This window comes from Rhinoderma darwinii, chromosome 11, assembly GCF_050947455.1.
Source record: "Rhinoderma darwinii isolate aRhiDar2 chromosome 11, aRhiDar2.hap1, whole genome shotgun sequence".
NCBI lineage: Eukaryota > Metazoa > Chordata > Amphibia > Anura > Rhinodermatidae > Rhinoderma > Rhinoderma darwinii.
The window spans coordinates 526,044-551,390 of record NC_134697.1 but is presented as its reverse complement, the minus strand read 5'-3'; the positions used below and the strand labels follow the sequence as shown (position 1 = coordinate 551,390).

At 49.2% G+C, this 25,347-nt stretch overlaps 1 protein-coding gene across 1 annotated transcript in view; it reads left to right on the top strand.

Moving 5' to 3' along the window:
* The first annotated feature begins 2,219 nt into the window (after positions 1–2,219).
* The window catches only part of EIF3A (eukaryotic translation initiation factor 3 subunit A), a 97,271-nt gene continuing 74,143 nt past the window's right edge, over positions 2,220–25,347 (top strand). The window contains exon 1 of the mRNA XM_075842679.1: positions 2,220–2,282. Coding sequence (XP_075698794.1) covers positions 2,220–2,282 — 63 coding nt within the window. The remainder of the gene's footprint in view (positions 2,283–25,347) is intronic.

The window sequence follows — 25,347 nt, the reverse complement described above, 5'->3', positions numbered from 1 at the left end:
TATATGTGTCTTTTTGTACTATCCCCTTGATATGCCTGATGAAGATGCCGGTCCGGTATCGAAACGCGTAGCAATTATCGTTATTAAATCATTTACCTTAAGCAGCGCCGTGTATCCCGTGTTTTCCTCCTGTATTTCTTCTGTGGTGGGGCAGGCCTGCTTGTAGCAAACGGCAGTGGAGGTGTATTGGTGGTAGTAGAGGTAGCCAACAGACAGCAAGGGTGGTGGTAGTAGTAGCAGCACATTAAAAGACACTGGACAGTCACAGGACAAGGCCCTGTGGTGGGGCAGGCCTGCTTGTAGCAGACGGCACTTGAGGTGGATTGGTGGTAGAAGTAGTAGCAGCACCAACAGCGGCACATTAAAAAAAGAGTGGACAGGACAGAATCCCGTAGTAGCAGGCGGCAGTGTCAGATCTAATCAGTGGCATCAGGCACAGGAGTTTTAAAATCCTCACCGATCCACGCTTGATTCATTTTCAGAAACGTGAGATTTTCCAAGCTGTTGGTGGACAATCTTGTTCGCTTAGGGGTGACGAAGCCCCCTGCCGCGCTGAATACCCTCTCTGACACTACACTGGAGGGTGGGCAAGACAGTACACCCATGGCAAACTGGGCCAGTTCTTGCCAATGATCCAATCTGCTGACACAGAAGTCCATGGGGTCTGGGATCAGGATTTCTGACGGAGAAAGGGCACAGTCTAGGTATGAGTGAACCTGGTTGTTTAGGTGCTGGTGATGGTGAGCATCCCTTTGGTGACTACGATGTGTGTCAGGTCGGGGTATTGGATGTAAAAATGTTGTCATCATATTTTCCAAACTGAATTGGCTGCTGCTGCTGCTGCCGCTGCCTATTGCAGAGGTAGCTCTGCCAGAGGCGGTGGAACGATGAGACAGAAGAGGCTGGACGCAGCCTGCAGGGCTTCAGAGGGAAGCCTCCATGACGGGACCTAGTAGGGAAAGAGTTAACTGTGAGGGAGAGGTAGGGGGAGGTGGATGGGAGGCAGGGAGGAGTTAGGGGCCGTTACTGGTCTTCCCGCTGCTTTCGGCATTGAGCCGGAAGCAGCGGGAGGAGTAACACAAAAATTCTTAAGCTCCCTGCGTTGTTCCGCTCTGTGCCCTGTAATGTCGGATGCCGACATACTAGAGCGGCTGCATGCTGCAGCTGTTCACCACGGTCCCGCCTGGTTGGAGGAGACCGTGGCGGCACTTACCAGGATCCCGGAGGCCGAAGCATCGCCACGTCAGGCCCGGCACCCGAGGTCTGTTGCACATGGGGACAGGCTCCCCTACCCCGGCCCCCTCCCTATTAGTAATATGGCGGCGGGGGGGGAGTCGGCAACACCCGCTCCTGCTCAGAGGAGGCAGAGAGCGTCTCCAGGGGGCGACGGTGGCTCAGGCCGGGTCTCCCCGTCGCTCCTGGCGGTCCCGCCCTCCAGAACGCCTCAGCCCTGAGGTGGTCCCGCGGACACGGCGTCGCAGGGGGAGCCCTACAAAGGACGCTGCAGGCCAGGCAGCTGGGAGGGCCGCCTCTTCCCAGGCCCTGCGTCCTGGCAGGAATCCCCAGCCGCGACGAGGTCCGGCGATAAACAGGGAGTCGCAGGCCGGGCTCCCTGTCACCCCTCCCCCATCGGATGCAAGAGTTGGAGGACTATCTACGGCCGCCCCACCTGGTGATGTTCCGGAGGCAGGCTGGCCGGAGGCAGGCTTCATCGAGATCGTCAAGACGGACGCCTAGAGCTGCAGCGACGACAAGACAACAGGTCCGGTCGGAAATTCTGGGTCCCAGCGGTCGGGCGGCAGGTTGCCGGCCCATCTGCCAGCGCGTCGTCGTCCCCGTGTAGGAGATGTCGGTGGGATGGCCAGTCGTCTGCGAGAGAGGATCTGGAAGAAGGCGAACTGGACGTTTATAGGCGAGGTCAGGATGGTCCGGCTGACGGGAACACAGCGCCTGGGCAGCCCGGTGAGTGTATAACTCCGTCTTTGCCATATCCAGCGATTTTTATGTCGGGTGTCGGTGGGGGGGCGGTAAGCGTAGCATTGGCTGCCGGTAGCGGCGCGGTCGGGCGCGACGGTGCGGGTCTAGCGGATTTAGTGGGTTGCTTGTGGGAGCTGGTCGGACGTCTAGATAGGGCGGCGGCTCCAGTAGTTACGGAGGTGTCCCCGGCGGTAGTTTGAGAGGGTCCCCGGGAAGTTGCATCGTTACAGGCGCGTTCTGGGATGGCGGCTAAGGAGGCGGTCGCGGTGTCAGTACAGACTGAGGCCCAAAAAGATGGTGATAGGGTGCGTATTGATGATCGCGCTCGTGGGGAGGTGTACGTTTGCTTCGAAGGTCCGTTGGGGACGCATTTAAAGCAGGAGGTGCGTGAGCGTATCTGGAAGGACGAATATGTCGAGATTTTTTCTCTCCTGCCACTTGCTAAATTCAATTTGGATAAGAGCAAGCGGGACGAGAGTAAGAAGGATGAGGAGGAACGTCGGCGGTATAGGCTTATCCCGCAGACGTTCGTCAATTGGTCGCAGGCGTTTGCCATATTAGCCAGTGTGATAGGGGAAAAGGCGCCGGAAAATTGTTCGGCGTTGTTTTGCTATTTTGATGCCATTGGGGAGGCCCATAGGGCGTACGGGGGGCAGGCGTGGCTAAGATACGACGAGCAATTCCGTCAGCGAAAAGCGGTTCGGCCGGCGATTCGGTGGGACCAGAAGGATATTGCTCTTTGGTTAAGGGTTACGGCTCCAGTTAGGCAGTCCTTGCCAGGGAGGCCAGTCCAGTCAGGCCGGGCCAGGTGCAGGGGCAAAGTTGGGATTCTGCTGGCAATTCAACGATGGCCAGTGTAAGTTCGGGGCCACGTGCAATTTCAAGCACGTGTGTTCAGAGTGTAACGGTGCATCCCACGGGGCTGCGAAATGTATGCGGAAGAAGAGGTCAGGGAACCAGCCGTCCTCGGCTAGTCAAGGGGTTGTCACCGGTGAGGGTGGAAAGGATGGCCCCTTATCTAAATGAGTATCCGGATAGGGCGGCGGCCAAGTTAATTTTCGAAGGGTTTTGTGTTGGTTTTATTATTCCTCCGCCTCCTTATGAGGTCCCGTTTACGCTGAGGAATCTTAAGTCGGCCTACTTGCATGCCGAGGTCGTATCAGAAAAATTGTTTAAAGAGGTTTCGTTGGGTCGTATGGCGGGGCCTTTTGTTGATCCGCCAATAAAAGATTTAGTGGTGTCCCCGTTGGGTATTGTGCCAAAGCGCGAGCCCCAAAAATTTCGCTTGATTCAGCATTTATCGTTTCCCAAGGGTTCGTCGGTAAATGACGGGATTGATCACGAGTTGTGCTCTGTAGTTTATACCTCATTCGATAAGGCGGTGGGGTTAGTCCGTGCTGCGGGTCCCGGTGCACTGTTAGCGAAAACCGACATCGAGGCGGCTTTCCGGTTGTTGCCAGTTCATCCAGAGAGCCAACGGCTGTTGGGTTGTTTTTGGAATGGGGCTTTTTACGTGGATAGGTGTCTTCCGATGGGGTGTTCCCGTTCTTGCGCATACTTCGAGGCGTTTAGTAGCTTCATCGAGTGGGTGACGAAGGGAGTAGCTGGGGTCGACTCTTTGATACATTACTTGGACGATTTCTTGTGCGTCGGCCCGGGGGGTTCGCCGGTTTGCGGTAATTTGCTTCATGCACTGCAGAGAGTCGCGAGGGATTTTGGGATCCCCTTGGCGCCAGATAAGACTGAGGGCCCGGTACCGACGATTTGCTTTTTGGGAATTGAAATTGATTCGGTGGCGATGGAGTGTCGTCTTCCCGCGGATAAGTTGGGGGCATTGAGTCAGGAGGTTCGTCGGGCTTGTAGGTTAAAGAAAATTACGCTGCGCGAGCTTCAGTCTTTGCTGGGGAAGTTGAATTTCGCTTGCCGGATTATGCCAATGGGGAGGGTGTTTAGTAGAAGTTTGGCGGCTGCAACGGCGGGGGTTCGTGCGCCACATCATTTTGTGCGGCTCAAGGAGGAGCATCGAGCTGATCTGCAGGTCTGGGATGACTTCTTGGGGCAGTATAACGGGCGCTCGCTATGGATGGCTCCAGCGCAGGATACGAGTGATTTAAATTTTTTTACGGATGCGGCTGGGGCGGGCGGTTTTGGAGCGTACGGGGGAGGGCCGTGGTGCGCAGGTCAATGGCCGCCTAGCTGGGTGTCCAGTGGACTCACGCGGAATCTGGCCCTGCTCGAGCTGTTCCCTATCGTGGTTGCGGCGACCATTTGGGGGGACAGGCTCAGGGATAAGAAGGTTCGTTTTTACTGTGACAACATGGGGGTGGTACTGGCCATTAATAACATCACTGCATCCTCTCTTCCGGTGGTTCAGTTGTTGCGACATTTAGTGTTGGTGTGCTTGTCGTTGAACGCGTGGGTGGTGGCGGTGCATGTGCCGGGGGTACGGAATTGTATCGCTGATGCTCTTTCTCGCTCACATTGGACCGGTTTCGGCAATTGGCACCGGGAGCGGACCGCCTCGGTTTGGCTTGTCCGGAACATCTCTGGGATCTGGTCTCGGTTGGTGGAAAGGTCTTTGGCGCGCACAACGTGGAGTGCTTATTCTGCTTGTTGGAGGCAGCGGGAGGAGTGGGTAAGAGAGTTGGGTGACGTCACCACGGATAGAGACAGGTTGGTGGCACTTTTGTACTGGTTGGGGGACGCCTGGGAGGTGGGGTTTTCGTTGGCAAAGGTTAATCGTTTCATGTCTGCGGTGGCTTTTGGTTTTAAGTTACGTGGCTTTCGGGATGTATCAAAATAATTTTTAGTGGGACAGGCTTTAAAGGGTTTGCGCCGAGGTAGGGTCGAAGCGGATTGTAGAAGGCCTGTGTCGTTTTCTCTGCTTAGCTCTTTGGGCGTATCATTAGTATCGGTCTGTCGTTCTTCGTCCTAGGTGGAGTTGTTTCGGTTAGCATTTTCTTTAGCGTTCTTTGGGGCATTTAGAATTGGTGAGCTGGTGTCACCTAGTACCAAGCGGGTAGGGGGGTTGAGACTGGGGGAGGTGAGCCTGTATGCGGATCGGCTCGAGGTATGGTTGCGCCGGTCAAAAACTGACCAATTGGGAAAAGGAGAGCTGATTGTTTTGTTCGCCCTCCCGGGGTCGGCGATGTGCCCGGTCGCTTGCATGCGGGTTTTTAAGCCACGGGGGGGGGGGGGGGGGTCTCCCGAGTTGCCATTGCTATGTCACGAGGATGGGTCATTTTTGTCCAGATTTCAATTTGGAGCTGTATTTAAGAAATGCTTGGCGGCGGTCGGTGTCGCAGAGGGTCTGTATTCATCTCATTCCTTCAGGATTGGCGCAGCAACGGAAGCGGGGCGCTGGGGGTTGGATGATGAGGGGGTGCGGCGCATCGGTCGTTGGGAGTCCAACAGATTTAGGTCCTATGTGCGCCCCCATTTGTTATGAGTCATGTTAGCAGTTAAAAAACGTTTGCGTGCTGGTATCTAACTTTCTTTTCCGTTTCAGATCAGCCTCCGTGTCTTGTGTGGTTGTTGGGCCACTCTTACGTTCATTGGGGGGCTTTGAGGGCGGACGTCCGCCCGGACGGTCGCCAGTTGCGCATTCCGCGGCAGGACGCGGTTTTGCATTGGCTGGGATTTAGAGGTATGTTGTGGAGCAGGGTGTTAGCGGAATTCCAGACATACGCCCGGCTGGATAGGGTTCCTGAAGTCTTGGTGTTGCACGTGGGTGGGAATGATTTGGGGGTCCGCCCCTTTCGTGAGTTAGTGCGGGATATCAAGCACGATATGCTGTGCTTGTGGGTTTCTTATCCCGGGTTGGTTATAGTGTGGTCGGACATTGTTCCGAGGAAGCATTGGCGGCTGGCTAGGTCAGTGGAAAGAGTCAATAAGGCTCGCATAAAGGTTAACCGTGCTGTGTCCCGTTTTGTAGCCAAGAATGGGGGCATTTGTGTGCGGCACAGGGATTTGGAGTCAGGAGTGGGGAACTACTGGAGGAGTGATGGGGTTCATCTGACCGAGGTTGGGATTGATCTGTGGAGCCTGGCAATAGCAGAGGGAATTGAAAGGGCGGTGGTGGTGTGGCGGAACTCACAGGCTTAAGGTGGTCAAGGCCTGTTTCGCTGTGGCGGGGGGAGTCCTTGAGGTCGGTCAGTACAAAATGGTGGGGGGGTCGCATCGGGGGTATGCGTCCCCCAAAAAAGGTACATGGTTGAAGACTTCATCGGGTGTTATCCCTTTGAAGTGGTCTTCTGGTGGTTGGAGCCATCTGCAGAGGTGAGCGGTGCCTCCGAGCTGGTTTACGGCTGGAGGTAAGGTCTTGGTGGTGTTGCAGATGGCTAACTCGAGTGTTTAAAAGGAATATCTAAAATGTCTTCAAGGACTTCCCCTGCTCGGATTAATGTTAACGTTAAATTGTTATTTATGATTCTGACCCATGTTGGGTCATGTGAATTATTAGGAGGAATTCTCTGGTTGGATTCCTAATTAGTATCCGAATATTTCGGATTTAAATTGCATTTTCAAAAACTGTGAAATTAATAAACGGCTGCTGTGGCCATTTCACATCCAACCTCGGTGTCACGTGTCTTTTCTAAAAGGTGGGGGTGGGGGGAAAGAAAGGGATAAGTGAAGGTTCAATAACACATGACTCTACTTAGGCAGGTCAAGTGGGGAGCGGAGAGTGGCCCCCCGGTCAGACATGCTTGCAGCAGGTGTTTGCCATTTGAAAGCCGGGACAAGCTGGCTGCATAGCTTCTTTCGATAATAAGCCAATTTTTCCTCCCTCTCGGAAGGCGCAAAAAACTCCCCCATTCTGGCTTTATACCGAGGATCTAAAAGTGTGGCTATCCAGTACTAATCTTTTTTTTTGCTTCATGCTAACAATACGACAGTCAGCGCTCAAGTAACGAAGCATACAGCTTGCCATCCTGGCCAGCATTTCAGAGGGCCCGGTTGGTTCCATCTCCGCCCCATACTGCCATTGTTGTCCATCATCAAGGTCGTCGTCAGACTCGTCATCACCATCACTGTCATGTTGTGCGGCTGCCTCGTCCCCTATCCCTTCCTGTGATTCCATCTCCAAATCCAGCTCCTCTTCAGGTCCTGTTTCCTCATCCTCATCCTCCTCCTCCTCAACATCCATAGCCAGATGTGATCCTTCCTCCATCCTTTGCTGAATCATCGCTGTGAGCGTTTGCTCCATAATGAATATCAGCGGCATAACATCGTTCATTCCGCTAGCGTCACGGCTCACAAATCGTGTGGCCTCTTCAAAGGGCCTCAAACCAGCTGCCAGTGCCTGAGCTCGAAATTACACTGGCTCCAAACGCTGCCCGTCTGCTGCATCAGGAAATCATTCACGGCTTTCCGTTGTTTGTACAGACGGTCCAACATGTGCAGGGTGGAATTCCAGCGTGTTGGAACGTCGCAAATCAGGCTATGTTCTGGGAGATTGTTTTGACGCTGCAAGTCCAGGAGGGTGTGCTTAAATGTATACGAACGTCTAAAGCGAACGCAAACCTTCCTGGACGTGGCCAGCACACCCTTCAAACCAACATATGACTTTAAGAAGCGTGTTATGACCAGATTGATGTGCCATGCAAGGAGCATGTGTCAGGTGACCTAGACGCAGTGCAGCCACAACGTTCTTCCCGTTATCAGAGACAACATTGCCCAGTGTGAGTTTCAGAGGAGACAGCCAGCGTGCAATTTCCTCCTTGATGCACAGCAGCAGCTCCTGCCCTGTGTGGCTTTTCTCGCCCAGGCTCAGCAGGTGTAAGATAGCGTTGTGGCGCTTCACCTTGCACCTATGAAAAGAGGAGGGAGGAGGAGTGGAAGATACGCTGTGTCCTGACGGGGACGGGAAGACCTCCATTGAGGAGGGCAAGGAGGAGGAGTAGGAGGAGGAGGATCGTAGGCGCCTGGTGTCCGGAGTTGAACCAGAAAGATACAAGCGTGGAGGTGGTAATGCCTGGCATTGCTGCGGTGGTGCATCGGACTGCAAAATATTGACCCAGTGGGCCATGAAAGACATGTACTGTCCCTGCCCATAGTTGCTGCTCCACGTGTCGACGGTGGCATGTACCCTGCTGCACACGGATAATTGCAAGGACTGGCCCACCTTTTCCTCCACGTGCTTGTGCAAGGCAGGGACAGCTGTTTTGGAGAAGTAATGGCGGCTAGGTATTCGCCACCTAGGCTGAGCGCACGCCATCAATTGCTTGAAGCCGGCGGAGTCGACCAGGTGGTACGGCAGCGACTGCACCACCAACAACTTAGCCAGGTGTGAATTAAGCCGCACGACAAGTGGATGACTGGGTATATATTGTTGCTTATTGGACAATGATTCAGATGACAGTGATGATGATGATGACAACGACATGGTGGATAAGGCCTGGCTACTACTTAGATGGCAGGGACTCGGAGCAGCAGCAGCAGCGGCAGAGGTGTCTTCATTAGATGTACATGATGGTGGGGCATGTCGATTGTCCCACATGGCCTTGTGATGCCGCTCCATGTGTTTACGTAGAGCGGTAGTTCCTACATTGCTGCCCTGCCCACGCCTTATTTTCTGCTTGCAGATACGGCACTGTTTTCGTCCTCCGGGAAGGTACAGAAAAATTGCCACACGGCAGAGTACCGTAAAGAGGTAGTACCACGTCCACCACCACCCGAGCTTGCCCCTTGTCTGGCAGGCTTTTTTCGGGAGCCTACACCAGTAGCAGCAGTGTCGCCGTCACCGGCTCCTGAGCTGATCCTACCGCTGCAACGTTTTGCAGATTGACTTCTGCCCCTACCTCGGCTTGGCTGTTTATCACTGCCAGTGCCGCCACTACTACCCTCCTCCTCTGACGCCGTCATCACCTCGTCACCTGGTTCCCACGTCCTGTCTAAAACAACATCATCATAGCCCTCCTCATCATCCCCGCCACTTCTGTCACTGTGTTGTGAATGTGATGTGACATCATGGCGGGCTCCATGCCCCCCCCCTCATTACTGTGTCTGCCACCACGGCTACCACCAACGCCCCCACTACCACAGCTATGCGTCTCGGACACCGCTTCCGCCTCCACCACCGCCGCAACACACTCCGTTGGCTGACTCGCGAAAAACAAATCATCATCACTATGTTGTTCAGTACCCGAGGAGATGTCTCTTAGGACTCTCAGGAAAGATGGCTTCCCGCTAGGAAGGGGGAATGAAGACATAGATGATGGAATGGAAACGCTAGAAATAGCCATATTACTACTGTCACTGTGCCAAGGAACTGTAGAGCATCTGTAATCCAACTAAACCTGACTTGAAGCCAGATCATCAGAGTCTTCCTGCTGAGATGACCGCGAGCCAGCCAACCAGTCCACAATGGCCGTATTGTCTAAAGTAACCCACCCACCGGAGGAGATGGACAAGTCTGGCTTGCTGATACTGCTACTACTACCAGCAGGCACATAGCTGCTGCTACTAGTAGAACTGGGCACATGTCTTGTGCCACAAATGCTGGTACTGGGTCTGGCACCAACAGATCCAACATTTGAACTGGAAGATGACATGGCATGGGTGTTTTTTCCTCTACTCCGTCCTTTCACAACTTTTTTTTTACCAGACATTTCACTGCTGTGCTGGAGTGCAGCAAGTTTAATCAAAACCCCTACCCCTACTAGAGGAATGAGGCACTTATAAAATATGGCTGAAAATGAGTGACTGTGAATAGGTTGCAGTCAGTGTATGCTGTGACTTGTATAATAGCACCAAAGGCACCCGCTGTACTTAATTAGCACGTTGAATTAAACCCTTAGACAGAAATGAGGCCCTTTTAAATTGTTATTCGGACTGGCGGAAAATCAGTGACTCATAAGGTACCGGTCAGTCAGGGAATGCTGGGCGTTGTAGTACTACAAAGGCTGCCTGTATTGCAAGTTGGATTGTTATGTTAACCCATGCAACGGGGATGAGCCCCTTCTAAAAGCTTATTCACACACTGGCTTGGCAAATGGCAATGAATGAGAATATCTATCAGCCACGGACGGTGCACTCAGGGAATGCTGGGCGTTGTAGTACTACAAAGGCTGCCTGTATTGCAAGTTGGATTGTTATGTTAACCCATGCAACGGGGATGAGCCCCTTCTAAAAGCTTATTCACACACTGGCTTGGCAAATGGCAATGATTGAGAATTTCTATTAGCCACTGTGCACTCAGGGAATGCTGGGCATTGTAGTACTACAAAGGCTGCCTGTATTGCAAGTTGGATTGTTACGTTAACCCATGCAACGGGGATGAGCCCCTTCTAAAAGCTTATTCACACACTGGCTTGGCAAATGGCAATGAATAAGAATTTCTTTCAGCCACGGAAGGTGAACTCAGGGAATGCTGGGCGTTGTAGTATTACAAAGGCTGCTTGTATTGCAAGTTGTATTGTTATGTTAACCCATGCAACGGGGATGAGCCCCTTATAAAAGCTTATTCACACACTGGCTTGGCAAATGGCAATGAATGAGAATTTCTATCAGCCACTGTGCACTCAGGGAAAGCTGGCAGTTGTAGTACTACAAAGGCTGCCTGTATTGCAAGTTGGATTGTTATGTTAACCAATGCAATGGGGATGAGCCCCTTCTAAAAGCTTATTCACACACTGGCTTGGCAAATGGCAATGAATAAGAATTTCTATCAGCCACGGACGGTGCACTCAGGGAATGCTGGGCGTTGTAGTACTACAAAGGCTGCCTGTATTGCAAGTTGTATTGTTATGTTAACCCATGCAACAGGGATGAGCTCTTCTAAAAGCTTATTCACACACTGGCTTGGCAAATGGCAATGAATGAGAATTTCTATCAGCCACGGTGCACTCAGGGAATGCTGGGCGTTGTAGTACTACAAAGGATGCCTGTATTGCAAGTTGGATTGTTATGTTAACCCATGCAACGGGGATGAGCCCCTTCTAAAAGCTTATTCACACACTGGCTTGGCAAATGGCAATGAATGAGAATTTCTATCAGCCACGGTGCACTCAGGGAATGCTGGGCATTGTAGTACTACATAGGCTACCTGTATTGCAAGTTGGATTGTTATGTTAACCCATGCAACGGGGATGAGCCCCTTCTAAAAGCTTATTCACACACTGGCTTGGCAAATGGCAATGAATGAGAATTTCTATCAGCCACGGTGCACTCAGGGAATGCTGGGCGTTGTAGTACTACAAAGGCTGCCTGTATTGCAAGTTGGATTGTTATGTTAACCCATGCAACGGGGATGAGCCCCTTCTAAAAGCTTATTCACACACTGGCTTGGCAAATGGCAATGAATGAGAATTTCTATCAGCCACTGTGCACTCAGGGAATGCTGGGCGTTGTAGTACTACAGCTGCCTGCCTGGATTGCAAGTTGGATGTTAACCCATGCTACGGGGATGAGCCCCTTATAAAAGGTTATTCACACACTGGCTTGGCAAATGGAGAATTTGTATTGCAATTTGGATGTTGATTGTTGAGTAGAGTAGACTCCCGCTGTAGTGGATGAGCCCCTTCGATTGCTGGATTCCTAAAGCTTTCCCTTACTGCACAGAGATGCTATCCCTACAGCTCCTGTCTCTAAAATGGCCGCTGAGCTCCGTGCATAGACTTTTATTGCAGGCTTGAGCCCGCCCCTATGCTGCCTCCCGATTGGCTGGGAGAGCCGTTTGCAAGGCATTATGGGGTAGCCTGATGTCAGGTGATATTTTGAAATCCCTCATTTTACATCTAACATGTGGCAGGTGCCAAAATGTAGCCGGGTTCGGTCAAAACAGGTTCAGCCGAACCCGGTGAAGTTCGCATTCGCTGCGAACCGAACTTTTCACAATGTTCGGACCAAAACCGGGTTCGGTTGTCCCGGTTCGCTCATCTCTACTAGCCAGGATAAGGGAGGGGGGATTCTGTGAGCTCACTAGAGTGAGTGTGTATTCTCAAATTTTGCAGCATAAAGCAATGTGGTTGCTTTACCACATACCAATGCTGCAATTTTGGGAATTGCTCCATCTAGTGACCAGCACTGGGAAATGTTATAAATTAGAATCTAATTTATAACATTTCCTGACTCGTGAAAAAATAAAAAAAATTAGAACAATGTTTAATCATTTATACACTAACTGTTTAACTAAAAAAAAATAAAAAAAAATTCTAGCGACACATCCCCTTTAAGAAGTGCTTTAGAAACAAAAAAATTTTCATGACACCTTCCCTTTAAAGGGGTTTTCCACGTTCTGACAACTGATGACCTATCCACTGGATAGGTCATCAGTATATGATCGGTGCGTGTCCGACACCTGGACCCCGAACCAATCCACCACTCCAGCTGCCTCCGGGCACCGGACAACACTGCCGGAAGCAGATGGCTCCGGTCAAAGAAGAGAGACCGAGCTGCAGTTCTGCCGAACGGCCGGTATGCAGTGGTCAGAGCCATCTGCTTCCGGCAGTGTTGTCCAGTGCCCGGAGGCAGCTGGACTGGCAGATCAGTGCGGGGTCTAGTGTAGTAACGATTGTTTTCCCCCATACATTACTGATGATTGCTCCTTGTGACACGCTGTATCGTCGATTGGCGCTGGTTTTAATTTTCAGTATCGGGACGTCTAAAAGGACCTTTATTTCCTCAGACACCACCATAACTAGGCATTGGAACCAACCCTTCCACCTTAGCGGGTAAAGATTAACCATCTAAAAGGTTCACTATATACACATAAGGGCTAAAGGTGAAAACACAGAGGTGCTCGCCATATATCCAGCGTTTGATAACTGTGTCCTCCAAATCTTAGGAGTGCATGGAGCAGGAGTTGTTCTAGATTCCTGTTTATATCCCAGACACGTTCATACCATTTTAGACAATGAATCGACATATCGCAAACTTGTGGCGAAACCAAGCACCGCATGTAAAGAATCTTTAAAAAATCTGCTAGAAGAAGGAATTGGATTAGGAGTATTAGCCAAGAAACAGACAGAATACTTACTGATAGAATTCCCTATTGTTCCCATATTCCATGGGATGCCAAAAATCCATAACGTTTCATGGTCTTGAAACTTGGGTTATCTGTGACGTAGTTGGCTAGTACCCCAGCAAACAGGCCTGCCATCAGGGTAGTACCGCTGGTACTACTGTCAGGGGCCTGGCCACAAAAGTAAAATAAAGTGGGCAGCCGCCGCTCATCAAGGTTATGATCAGCGGTAATTGGTTTGTAGAAAGGAATGGGACCCATGCAGGGGCCAGAAGCAGCAGCCAGCTCTGCAACTTGGTGAGTGACTCTGTTTTAAAGCAGTAGATTCAGTTTAATTATTTTTTATGTTGCCCCTTCTCTCCCACCTTCCCACCGGTCTCTCTCCCCTTCCCACCGGCCTCTCTCCCCTCCCCACCGGCCTCTCTCCCCTCCCCAGACCCCGGTCAAGCGTCATATCCACTCTGGCCCAACTCCCGCTTCGGCCACCTTCCGTTCTCTTAGCCTACTCCTCCGCCCGCTCACAGAGTCAATTGCACTTTGCGTCCTGCTCCCATCCCACGACTTTCCGTTGCCACCTCTCCAAATCCCCTAATAATGGGGGACCCAGATGTATTTCCTGAAATGGAATTCCACTGACTGTATGAGACCCAGACATTTCTGATGGCGGGCCTGCCTGCATACCACATATTCCGGCGATCAAGGCAATGGAATTCCATTTGAGGAAATATACCAGGTATTCCAAATGTCTACAAGAATTTATTTTAATGTCAGTGGAGTATCTGCACTCACATAATTACTTCTGCCTTGATAGTTTTATTTTATTGCAGATAGAAGACGCCCTGATGGGGTCAAAATTCTCCCTCTCCATGGACAATTTGTTTATGACATGGTGGGAGAACAACATTTTTTCAGCCAATAATCCCTTTTACGAGTGGATTGTGTTATGGACGCTACATCGACAATCTTTTTTTGTTTAGGGGTCGTGATGTGGCGTCTGTACCACCATTTATGGAATACAATAAAACCAATACATTTAATTTACAATGTTACAGGCTCGGCATCCATGGATGGAATTGTAATACAGAAAAGGAATCATTTTGTGAACCCTCTTCGGGCACTACCATCCTTAATGCTAGGAGCTGTCCCCCAGCTCACACAATCTAGGCAATACCTACAGGGGACCTTATAAGAACTAGGGTAGCCTGCTCAAATGATAAGACATTTCACAACCAATGTATAAATATTGACCGTGGATTACATCTTACAGGATATTAACAATGGATGTTAAGAAGGGCATCAAAACAAAGGACACAAGAATCCATCTTGTTTAATAATAAATACTGAAGCACGAGAGATCAATTACCAGTTTCTTCAACGGCATAGAGCCAAAAGTTTGGAGAAATATCAAAACATTATTCAGAAAAAACGAACCCATGTTAAATCCGGATCCAGTCCTGACACAAATTGTGGGTAAAGGCAGCCCTTGGGTCACCTAGAGGATGAGATTAGTTACATGTTGTCACAAGTCTTTTCTACAGTGTCGCTAACAACAAAACTTGACTTTCCCCCCCAAAAAATATTTTTTTAAAAGTACTTACGATATTGATGCGTTTATAAAAATTTTACTAAGCATCATGTAATGTATGCCATTAAATGCAAACAATGTGATTGCGTGTATGTACGGATGTAGCCATCTTTATCTTGACTCGGATAACTTGCAGCAGCGTGATATCACACAACAAAAGTCATTAAAAAGTCATTGAAAAAACACTGACACTGTGTATTTAAAGAGGCTGTGTCACCACATTATAAGTGCCCTATCTTCTACATAATGAGATCGGCGCTGTATTGTAGATTACATCAGTGTTTTTTAATTAGAAAAATGATCATTTTTGACGGAGTTATGACCTATATTAGCTTTATGCTAATGAGTTTCTCAATGGACAACTGGGCGTGTTTTACTATATGGCCAAGTGGACATTGTAAAGAGGAGTATATAAACTAGAGAAACAAAGAATCCAAAGTATCCAAGTATTTAGAAAAGTACAAAATCTTTATTTGAAAAACACATGAGAATCTAAAATACAATGTTTTAACTGGATCATAAATGGACGTACATTAAAAAAATTATTAGAAACAGGTAATGCATGAAAAAATATAAGTTCCAATAAAAGTAATATATAATATAGTGAAATCACTTTTAAGGAACAAACTCATATAAATGAACGTCAGTAAGAAAAAACAACAGAAGGAAAGTGACAGTAAGATGTAAGTAATAACACTTCCTATCAAAAGGACGTAGAGAGTGTCCTAGTTTCTAGTTACAACTTGAAACAGTAATCGTTCAAAACTTACCCATTATCAGTGGTGTAGTGGTATACATTACCTCTTCCCCTGAAGAAGCGATACGCGAAACGCGCGTTGGGGCACCTCCTTACTTACTGGGTCATACCACTACACCACTGATAATGGGTAAGCTTTGAACGATTACTGTTTCAAGTTGTAACTAGAAACTAGGACACTCTCTACGTCCTTTTGATAGGAAGTGTTATTACTTACATCTTACTGTCACTTTCCTTCTGTTGTTTTTTCTTACCGACGTTCATTTATATGAGTTTGTTCCTTAAAAGTGATTTCACTATATTATATATTACTTGTATTGGAACTTATATTTTTTCATGCATTACCTGTTTCTAATAATTTTTTTAATGCACGTCCATTTATGATCCAATTAAAACATTGTATTTTAGATTCTCATGTGTTGTTCAAATAAAGATTTTGTACTTTTCTAAATACTTGGATACTTTGGATTCTTTGTTTCTCTAGTTTATATAATATTGTTTGGAGTCCGTATCTCCGAAAAATTGCAGGTGGTTGAGATTTATATCCCACCTTACATTGTTGTGTCCTGTGAGACTTCTCTTGTTTAATTGTAAAGAGGAGTGTATAACGCTGACCAATCAGCGACCAATCAGCGTCATACACTTCTCTCCATTCATTTACACTGCAGATAGCGATATACTGTATCTATATCGCTATTTGCAGTCACATAAACACACTATAACGTTACTCATGTGTCATGACAATTAATATACATACGTGTATTCATTCTCCTGACCACTTCTGTAGCGTCTCTGTGATTTACAGCATAGCAGGGGTAGTCTCGCGAGATTACGCTGTAAACTGTCATTCACAGCGAGATCTCTCTGTGCTGTGCTGTAAATCACAGAGACGTGCAGAGAAGTGGTCAGGCGAATGAATACACGTCACGTCCTGGCTGGAGGTAATGTATATTCATGGTCATGACACATGAGTAGCGTTATAGTGTGTTTATGTGACTGCACATAGCGATATAGATATATCGCTATCTGCAGAGTAAATTAATAGAGAGAAGTGTATGACACTGATTTGTCACTGATTGGTCAGCGTCATACACTCCTCTGTACAACGCCCACTTGGTCATATAGTAAAACTGTTAGGGATCTGCCAGGTACTACGTCTAGGTATACTCCTGGGATTAATCAATCCACACCTGAGGCCAGACCTGTTCGACTGACACCATCTCCCACCAACCAGGGTGGCAGGCTCAGGAGTGGGAGAGCCTATCGCGGCCTGGTCTGTCGGAGTTAGCTCCGCCCCCTGTCCTTTATTACCTGCCCTGTTCTCTTCCTCAGTGCTTGTAATTCTTTTGGATTCCTGGCCCCACTGCTGCTTGCTCCAGCCTGCTTCTGCCGTGCTTCTGCCTTGCTGCAGTTCTGCTTGACCTGCCTTGCTTTGCCCCTGGCTTGCTTCTGTCTCCGTGCCCGCTTGGGTATACTCCACTTCATCCTGGTCCTGACTATTCTTTCACCGCTCCGTTTCCTCGCTGCGTTCCGTGGGCTACTGCCCCTTCCCTTGCGTGTTCCCTGTTTGTTCTCCCGTGCACTTAGACAGCGTAGGGACCGCCGCCCAGTTGTACCTCGTCGCCTAGGGCGGGTCGTTGCAAGTAGGCAGGGACAGGGCGGTGGGTAGATTAGGGCTCACTTTCCCTTCACCTCCTTCCTGCCATTACATAATTACAAGCCCTTACCTAGTCTACCATTTCTCCTACGCTGACGCTATCATGAACCCCCTTGAGACCCTGACCCAGCAGATGCAGGGCCTCTCCCTACAGGTCCAGGCCCTGGCCCAAAGGGTCAACCAGGGTGACGCTGCTTTAGTAGTACCCCTCACCTCACCTCTAGAACCCGACCTCAAGTTACCTGACCGGTTCTCAGGGGACCGTAAGACGTTTCTCTCCTTCCGGGAGAGTTGCAGACTGTATTTCCGCCTAAAGCCCCACTCCTCAGGTTCCGAAAACCAGCGGGTGGGTATCATCATATCCCGACTCCAGGAAGGGCCCCAAGAGTGGGCCTTCTCCTTGGCTCCTGACGCCCCTGAACTTTCCTCTGTTGATCGTTTTTTCTCTGCCCTCGGACTCATTTACGACGAGACTGACAGGACTGCTTTAGCCGAGAGTCAGCTGGTGACCTTACGTCAGGGTAGGAGACCGGTTGAGGAATACTGTTCTGATTTTAGGAAGTGGTGCGTAGCTTCTCAGTGGAACGATCTGGCCCTAAGGTGCCAGTTTAGGTTAGGATTATCTGACGCCCTGAAGGATCTGCTGGTTAGCTACCCCTCGTCTGACTCCCTTGACCAGGTTATGGCCCTAGCAGTACGACTTGACCGACGTCTCAGGGAACGTCAGCTAGAACGCTTCAATGTGCTCCCCTCTGACTTTTCTGCGATCCCCCCAGAGGTCCCGTCTCCTCGCCCCTCCACGGAGGACTCGGAGGTACCTATGCAACTCGGGGCCTCCATGTCCCCTCTTCAACGTAGGGAGTTTCGCAGAATGAATGGTCTCTGCTTCTACTGTGGGGACGACAAGCATCTACTGAACACCTGTCCCAGGCGCAAGAATAAGAAGCCGGAAAACTTCCGCGCCTAAGTGATCATCGGGGAGGTCACTTGGGCGCACAGGTATTTCCCGTTAATGTGAAACGCAATAAAATTTTGCTTCCCTTTCAGGTCTCGTTTGCTGGCCGGTCTGCCACGGGCAGTGCCTTCGTGTATTCTGGCTCATCTGCTAATATCATGTCTGTGGAATTTGCTATGTCTCTAAAGATGCCTTGTATTGATTTACCTTATCCTATCCCTGTAGTAGGAATCGACTCAACTCCCCTTGCTAATGGTTATTTTACTCAGCATACTCCTGTTTTTGAACTCCTGGTTGGCTCCATGCATTTGGAGCAGTGCTCTGTACTGGTGATGCAGGGATTATCGTCTGATCTGGTTTTAGGCCTTCCCTGGTTGCAGTTGCATAATCCCACGTTTGATTGGAATACTGGGGATCTCACCAAATGGGGTAATGAATGTCTTATGTCATGTCTTTCTGTTAACTCTATTTCTCCCCGGGAGGAGGTAAACACGCTTCCTGAGTTTGTTCAGGACTTCGCCGATGTGTTTTCTAAGGAGGCCTCCGAGGTGTTGCCCCCCCATAGAGATTACGATTGCGCTATCGATTTGGTGCCTGGTGCCAAGCTTCCTAAGGGTAGGATATTTAATCTTTCATGTCCTGAACGTGAAGCTATGAGGGTGTATATCCAAGAATGCCTGGCCAAGGGTTTCATTCGCCCCTCGACTTCCCCTGTAGGTGCTGGCTTCTTCTTCGTGGGGAAGAAGGATGGTGGTCTTAGGCCGTGCATTGATTATCGTAACCTGAATAAGGTCACCGTAAGGAACCAGTACCCACTTCCTTTGATTCCGGATCTTTTTAATCAGGTTCAGGGAGCCCAATGGTTTTCTAAGTTCGATCTACGGGGGGCATATAACCTTATCCGCATCAAAGAGGGGGATGAGTGGAAAACTGCGTTCAACACACCCGAGGGTCATTTCGAATACCTGGTCATGCCCTTTGGGTTGTGTAATGCCCCTGCTGTCTTCCAGAATTTTATTAATGAAATCCTGAGAGAGTACCTGGGTAATTTTCTTGTTGTGTACCTTGATGACATACTGGTGTTTTCCAAGGACTGGTCCTCCCACGTGGAGCATGTCAGGAAGGTGCTCCAGGTCCTTCGGGAGAATAATCTGTTTGCTAAGACTGAAAAATGTGTCTTTGGGGTACAGGAGATACCATTTTTAGGGCAAATCCTCACTCCTCATGAATTTCGCATGGACCCTGCCAAGGTTCAGGCTGTGGCGGAATGGGTCCAACCTGCCTCCCTTAAGGCGTTACAGTGTTTTTTAGGGTTCGCCAACTATTACAGGAGATTTATTGCCAACTTCTCGGTCGTCGCTAAGCCTCTTACGGACCTTACCCGCAAGGGTGCTGATGTCCTCCATTGGCCCCCTGAGGCCGTCCAGGCCTTTGAGACCCTCAACAAGTGCTTTATCTCGGCCCCCGTGCTGATTCAGCCCAACCAAGAGGAGCCATTTATTGTGGAGGTTGACGCATCCGAGGTGGGAGTGGGGGCCGTCTTGTCCCAGGGTACCAGCTCCCTCACCCATCTCCGCCCCTGTGCTTACTTCTCTAGGAAGTTTTCGCCCACGGAGAGTAACTATGATATTGGCAACCGCAAACTTCTAGCCATTAAATGGGCTTTTGAGGAGTGGCGGCACTTCCTGGATGGGGCCAGACACCAGGTAACGGTCCTTACGGATCACAAGAATCTGGTTTTCCTAGAATCGGCCCGGAGGCTTAATCCTAGACAAGCTCGGTGGGCACTATTCTTTACCAGATTTAATTTCTTTGTTACCTATAGGGCTGGGTCCAAGAATATTAAGGCTGATGCTCTGTCACGTAGTTTCATGGCCAATCCTCCTTCCGAGAAGGATCCTGCTTGTATTTTACCCCCTGGTATAATCGTCTCTGCCACGGATTCTGATTTAGCTTCTGATATCGCGGCTGATCAGGGTGCAGCTCCCGGGAACGTCCCTGGGGACAAACTGTTTGTTCCCCTGCAATACCGGCTGAGGGTACTCAGGGAAAACCATGACTCCGCTCTATCTGGTCATCCTGGCATCTTGGGCACCAAACACCTCATTACCAGAAACTATTGGTGGCCTGGGTTGCCTAAAGACGTTAGGGCTTACGTCGCCGCTTGTGAAGTTTGCGCTAGGTCCAAGACCCCTAGGTCCCGACCTGCGGGCCTACTACGTTCCTTGCCCATTCCCCAGAGACCTTGGACCCATATCTCCATGGATTTTATCACCGATTTGCCTCCATTTCAGGGCAAGTCGGTGGTGTGGGTGGTAGTCGACCGCTTCAGCAAGATGTGCCACTTTGTGCCCCTTAAGAAGCTACCCAACGCCAAGACGTTAGCTTCTTTGTTTGTGAAACACATCCTGCGTCTCCATGGGGCCCCAGTCAATATCGTTTCTGACAGAGGGGTACAATTTGTTTCCTTATTTTGGAGAGCTTTTTGTAAAAAGTTGGAGATTGATCTGTCCTTCTCCTCCGCCTTCCATCCCGAAACTAATGGCCAAACGGAAAGGACTAACCAATCCCTGGAACAATATTTATGGTGTTTCATCTCTGACTGTCAATTCGATTGGGTCTCATTCCTTCCCCTTGCTGAATTTTCCCTGAATAACCGGGTCAGTAACTCGTCAGGGGTCTCCCCGTTTTTCTGTAATTTCGGGTTTAACCCAAGGTTCTTCTCCGTCTCCCCTGGTTGTTCCAATAATCCTAAGGTAGAGGATGTTCATCGGGAACTGTGCACTGTCTGGGCCCAGGTTCAGAAGAACCTAGAGGCGTCCCAGAGCGCACAAAAGATTCAGGCGGATAGTAGACGTTCTGCTAACCCCCGGTTTGTCGTCGGGGATTTGGTCTGGTTGTCGTCCAGGAACTTGCGCCTTAAGGTCCCGTCCAGGAAGTTTGCTCCCCGATTTTTTGGACCTTATAAGATCATTGAAGTCCTCAACCCTGTATCCTTCCGTCTGGAGCTCCCCCCATCCTTTCGCATACATGACGTCTTCCATGCCTCCCTCCTTAAACGCTGCTCCCCGTCCTGGTCCCCCTCGAGGATACCTCCTGTTCCCGTTCTCACCCCTGAGGGGGTGGAATTCGAGGTGGCCAAGATTATGGACAGTAGGATGGTCCAGGGCTCCCTCCAGTACCTGGTCCATTGGAGAGGATACGGGCCGGAGGAGAGGACTTGGGTACCTGCCCGTGATGTTCACGCTGGGGTATTGATCAGGAGGTTCCACCTTCTCTTCCCCACTAAACCGGGTCCTCTTAGTAAGGGTCCGGTGGCCCCTCATAAAAGGGGGAGTACTGTTAGGGATCTGCCAGGTACTACGTCTAGGTATACTCCTGGGATTAATCAATCCACACCTGAGGCCAGACCTGTTCGACTGACACCATCTCCCACCAACCAGGGTGGCAGGCTCAGGAGTGGGAGAGCCTATCGCGGCCTGGTCTGTTAGCTCCGCCCCCTGTCCTTTATTACCTGCCCTGTTCTCTTCCTCAGTGCTTGTAATTCTTTTGGATTCCTGGCCCCACTGCTGCTTGCTCCAGCCTGCTTCTGCCGTGCTTCTGCCTTGCTGCAGTTCTGCTTGACCTGCCTTGCTTTGCCCCTGGCTTGCTTCTGTCTCCGTGCCCGCTTGGGTATACTCCACTTCATCCTGGTCCTGACTATTCTTTCACCGCTCCGTTTCCTCGCTGCGTTCCGTGGGCTACTGCCCCTTCCCTTGCGTGTTCCCTGTTTGTTCTCCCGTGCACTTAGACAGCGTAGGGACCGCCGCCCAGTTGTACCTCGTCGCCTAGGGCGGGTCGTTGCAAGTAGGCAGGGACAGGGCGGTGGGTAGATTAGGGCTCACTTTCCCTTCACCTCCTTCCTGCCATTACAAAAACACGCCCAGTTGTCCATTGAGAAAGTCATTAGCATAAAGCTAAAATAGGTAATAACTCCGTCAAAAATGATTGTTTTTCTAAATAAAAAACACTGTTGTAATCTACATTACAGCGCCGATCACATCATGTACAATATAGGCCGCTTATAATGTGGTGACAGAGCCTCTTTAAGGCGTTGAAAGTCAAGATAAAGCCGGCTACATCTGTAGGGCGCACGATTAGAAACTTCAAAACGCGCATTGTAGAACACATTTCAGATACAAAAACAAAAAAACCACTAATGCCTCTCTGGTGCAGAAAAACACTTCTTAGAAACACATAATGGCAATTTTTAAAGCTTATGGGGGAAATGTATTAACCTTTCTACACCAGTTTTCTAAAAGGGGGCTTCCCAAAAGGGGGCAGGGTGACAGCAGCTCAACAAATTTATAATAATTTACACCTGGCGTAAACTATAGTCGAAATCTACACCTGCTAATAATTGGCAAAAATGTCACTATGTGGAGCGTAGCTAGGTAGAGGCCCATGCCAGGCTCCTCTGCGTCCCCTCTATCGGACAATTAAATAAAAAATGAATGCTCACCTCACCACTCCTCTTCTGGTCCCCTCATGTTCTCTCCGCAGCCTGCGGCTCATACAGTGCAATGATGACGTTGAGTGCTGTGTCGCATATAAAGAACCTGACGCTGCTCGGTGTCAGTGTATTGTATGGGCAGCAGGGAGCCTTAGGGGATCAAGGGGGAAGAAGAGAAGCGGAGAAAAGATTATACTTATTTTTTATTTTACATTATGTCGGATGGGTAGGGGGAATGGATGGAGCATGGCCGCGGTCGCTACATAACGATTGTGGCGCACGAACGGCCGAAAGATGTGACACATTTAATAAATGTATTTCATCTTACTCCAACTTTCTTTATATTAAGACTGGCATATGAAATGCCATCTTAATAAATTCCCCTTTTTATGGCCTTGAACAATTGAAGAAACAAAAGACGGGTGGATATTGGAGAAGACACTTCCTGAATAGGGAGGCGTTCTGCGATCTGCAGCTTCATACAAGATTCCCGAAGGGTCTTAATTGGAGGAATGATCTGTTATATGTTTACTTAAGTGGAATAACACTTACTACACAATGTATATATCAACGACATAGCATAACAGTCATTTTCCTCTCATAATATGCAGTTTGATGACTTTTATGGCGATTTGTTTTTTAAATATTGCATATTTAAATATGGTGCTAAACTCCTGTTAAATAAAGATTCAGCTTCTCCCCTACTTGAGTAGCTGTGCAGCACCTGCACGAATTTGAGAATTTGCCTCTCTGGTCATGTGATCACAGGTCCTGCACACATAACACAACAGCACTACACAAACTATTTATGCAGTTTGTTCACTAGATGGCAGCAAAGCACTGAAATGATATACACATACACGTTTACATAGGCGGCATACATGTTTACATAGGCGGTACGCTTGGTGCTAAACTTGTAAATAAAAACACAACAATCAAAAGTATCATCAACTATAAATTTATAATCCATGCCCACCTGCGGCTGCTGCTACGCATAGCCTCACCATTATGGTCGGACAGTCTGAAGGTGACAGTGGAGAGGATTATTTTCAGACACTTCTACACTGGTTTGGACTGGTTCACTGGTTTCCCAGTTTGATCGGCTGCTTGTCTCATTTGAATTAAGAACCTCCTGAGCTCAGGACAAGGGGCAAATAAGGCTGGGTTCACACGTGGCGGAATTTCACTTAAATTCCGCTGCGGACACTCCGCAGCGTTAATCCGCAGCGGAGCCGTTTCTCCATTGACTTACACTTTAATTTAGCAGTGTTCGTTTAGACGAGGCGTAAAATTCCGCTGCGGAGCATAGGCTGCGGAGCGGAATTTGGTGTCCGCAGCATGCTCTGTCTGTTGCGGAGCAGTGGCGGACTCATGGCGGAATTTCTCCATTGACTTCAATGGAGATTCTAATTTCCGCAATGAAGTCCGCAGCTGTCATGCACATGTTATGTGTGCTGCGGATCCGTCTTGCTTTTTTAACTTGACATTTCTTCATTCTGGCTGGACCTATGTATTTCTAGGTCTACAGCCAGACTGAGGAAGTCAATGGGGCTCCCGTAATGACGGGAGCGTTGCTAGGAGACGTCTGTAAATAGTCACTGTCCAGGGTGCTGAAAGAGTTAAGCGATCAGCAGTAACTGTTTCTGCACCCGGGACAGTGACTACCGATCCCAATATACAGCAACCTGTAAAAAAAAATGAAGTTCCTACTTACCGAGAACTCCCTGCTTCTGTCTCCAGTCCGGCCTCCCAGGATGACGTTTCAGTCTAAGTGACGGCTGCAGCCAATCACAGGCTAATAACAGGCTGCAGCGGTCACATGGACTGGCGCGTCATCCAGGGAGGTCGGGCTGGATGCCGAAGGAGGGACGCGTCACCAAGACAACGGGCGGTAAGTATGAATTTCTTTGACTTTCACAAGGGAAAGTGCTGTCCCTTCTCTCTATCCTGCACTGATAGGGAGAAGGGAAGCACTTTTCCCGCAGTCCGCAGCAGCTAGTCCGCATCAATGTACTGCACATTTTGTGCAGATCCGCAGCAGAATCTGCAACGCAGATTCTGTGCGGCATTGATGCGGACAGTTGCGGAGGAAATCCGCCACGTGTGGTCATGCCCTAACAGAAATATTCCTAGAAAAAGTCTCTGTCCACCTGCAGCAAAATAGACAAAGTGGTTCCCCCCATTCCTCACACTGGCCCCAGATAAAACTGCTATGGCGAAACTCCAGTTGGCGACAAGTTGCCAGCAATCCTGTATTTAATAGAAGTGCATGTTCTGCACTGTGTGACCGAGGCCTAAATCTTTTCATGCATAGTTTGAGCTCTCAGATTTTTCAGGGACAGATTATACGATATGTACCAAAGTGGTGTTTCCTTCGAGGATTCTTACATTTAAAAAACACAGGGAAATATGACCTGGACATCCACAGACCGTTCCCCCCTGCCCTTTCTCATTAGTTACAACTTGTCAATAAATATGTCCTCCTGTATAACATTTTATATATGAGTAGGAAATGTCCCTACAAATTAGAAAAGATTTGGTCCTGATGGGTTAAGCTGAAAGGAACGGCTACGTAACTTGTAGCTCAAATGTGAAGGAAATCATTATCTATCCTTATAACTAAGGCTTCGTTCACATCGGCGTTGGGACTCCGTTCATGGGTTCCGTCGGACCTTTTCGCCAGGGGACCCCATGAACGGACTCCAAACTGAAACCATAGGTTTCCGTTTGCATCACCATTGATTTTAATGGTGACGGATTCGGTGCAAATGGTTTCCATTTGTCACCGTTGTGTAAGGGTTCTGTTATTTTGACTGTGCTATTCATTCTGTCAAAATGATGGAATCCTCACACAACGGTGATAAACGGAAACCATTTTCACCGGATCCGTCACCATTGAAATCCATGGTGATGCAAACGGAAACCTATGGTTTCTGTTTCTTTCAGTTTGGATTCCGTTCA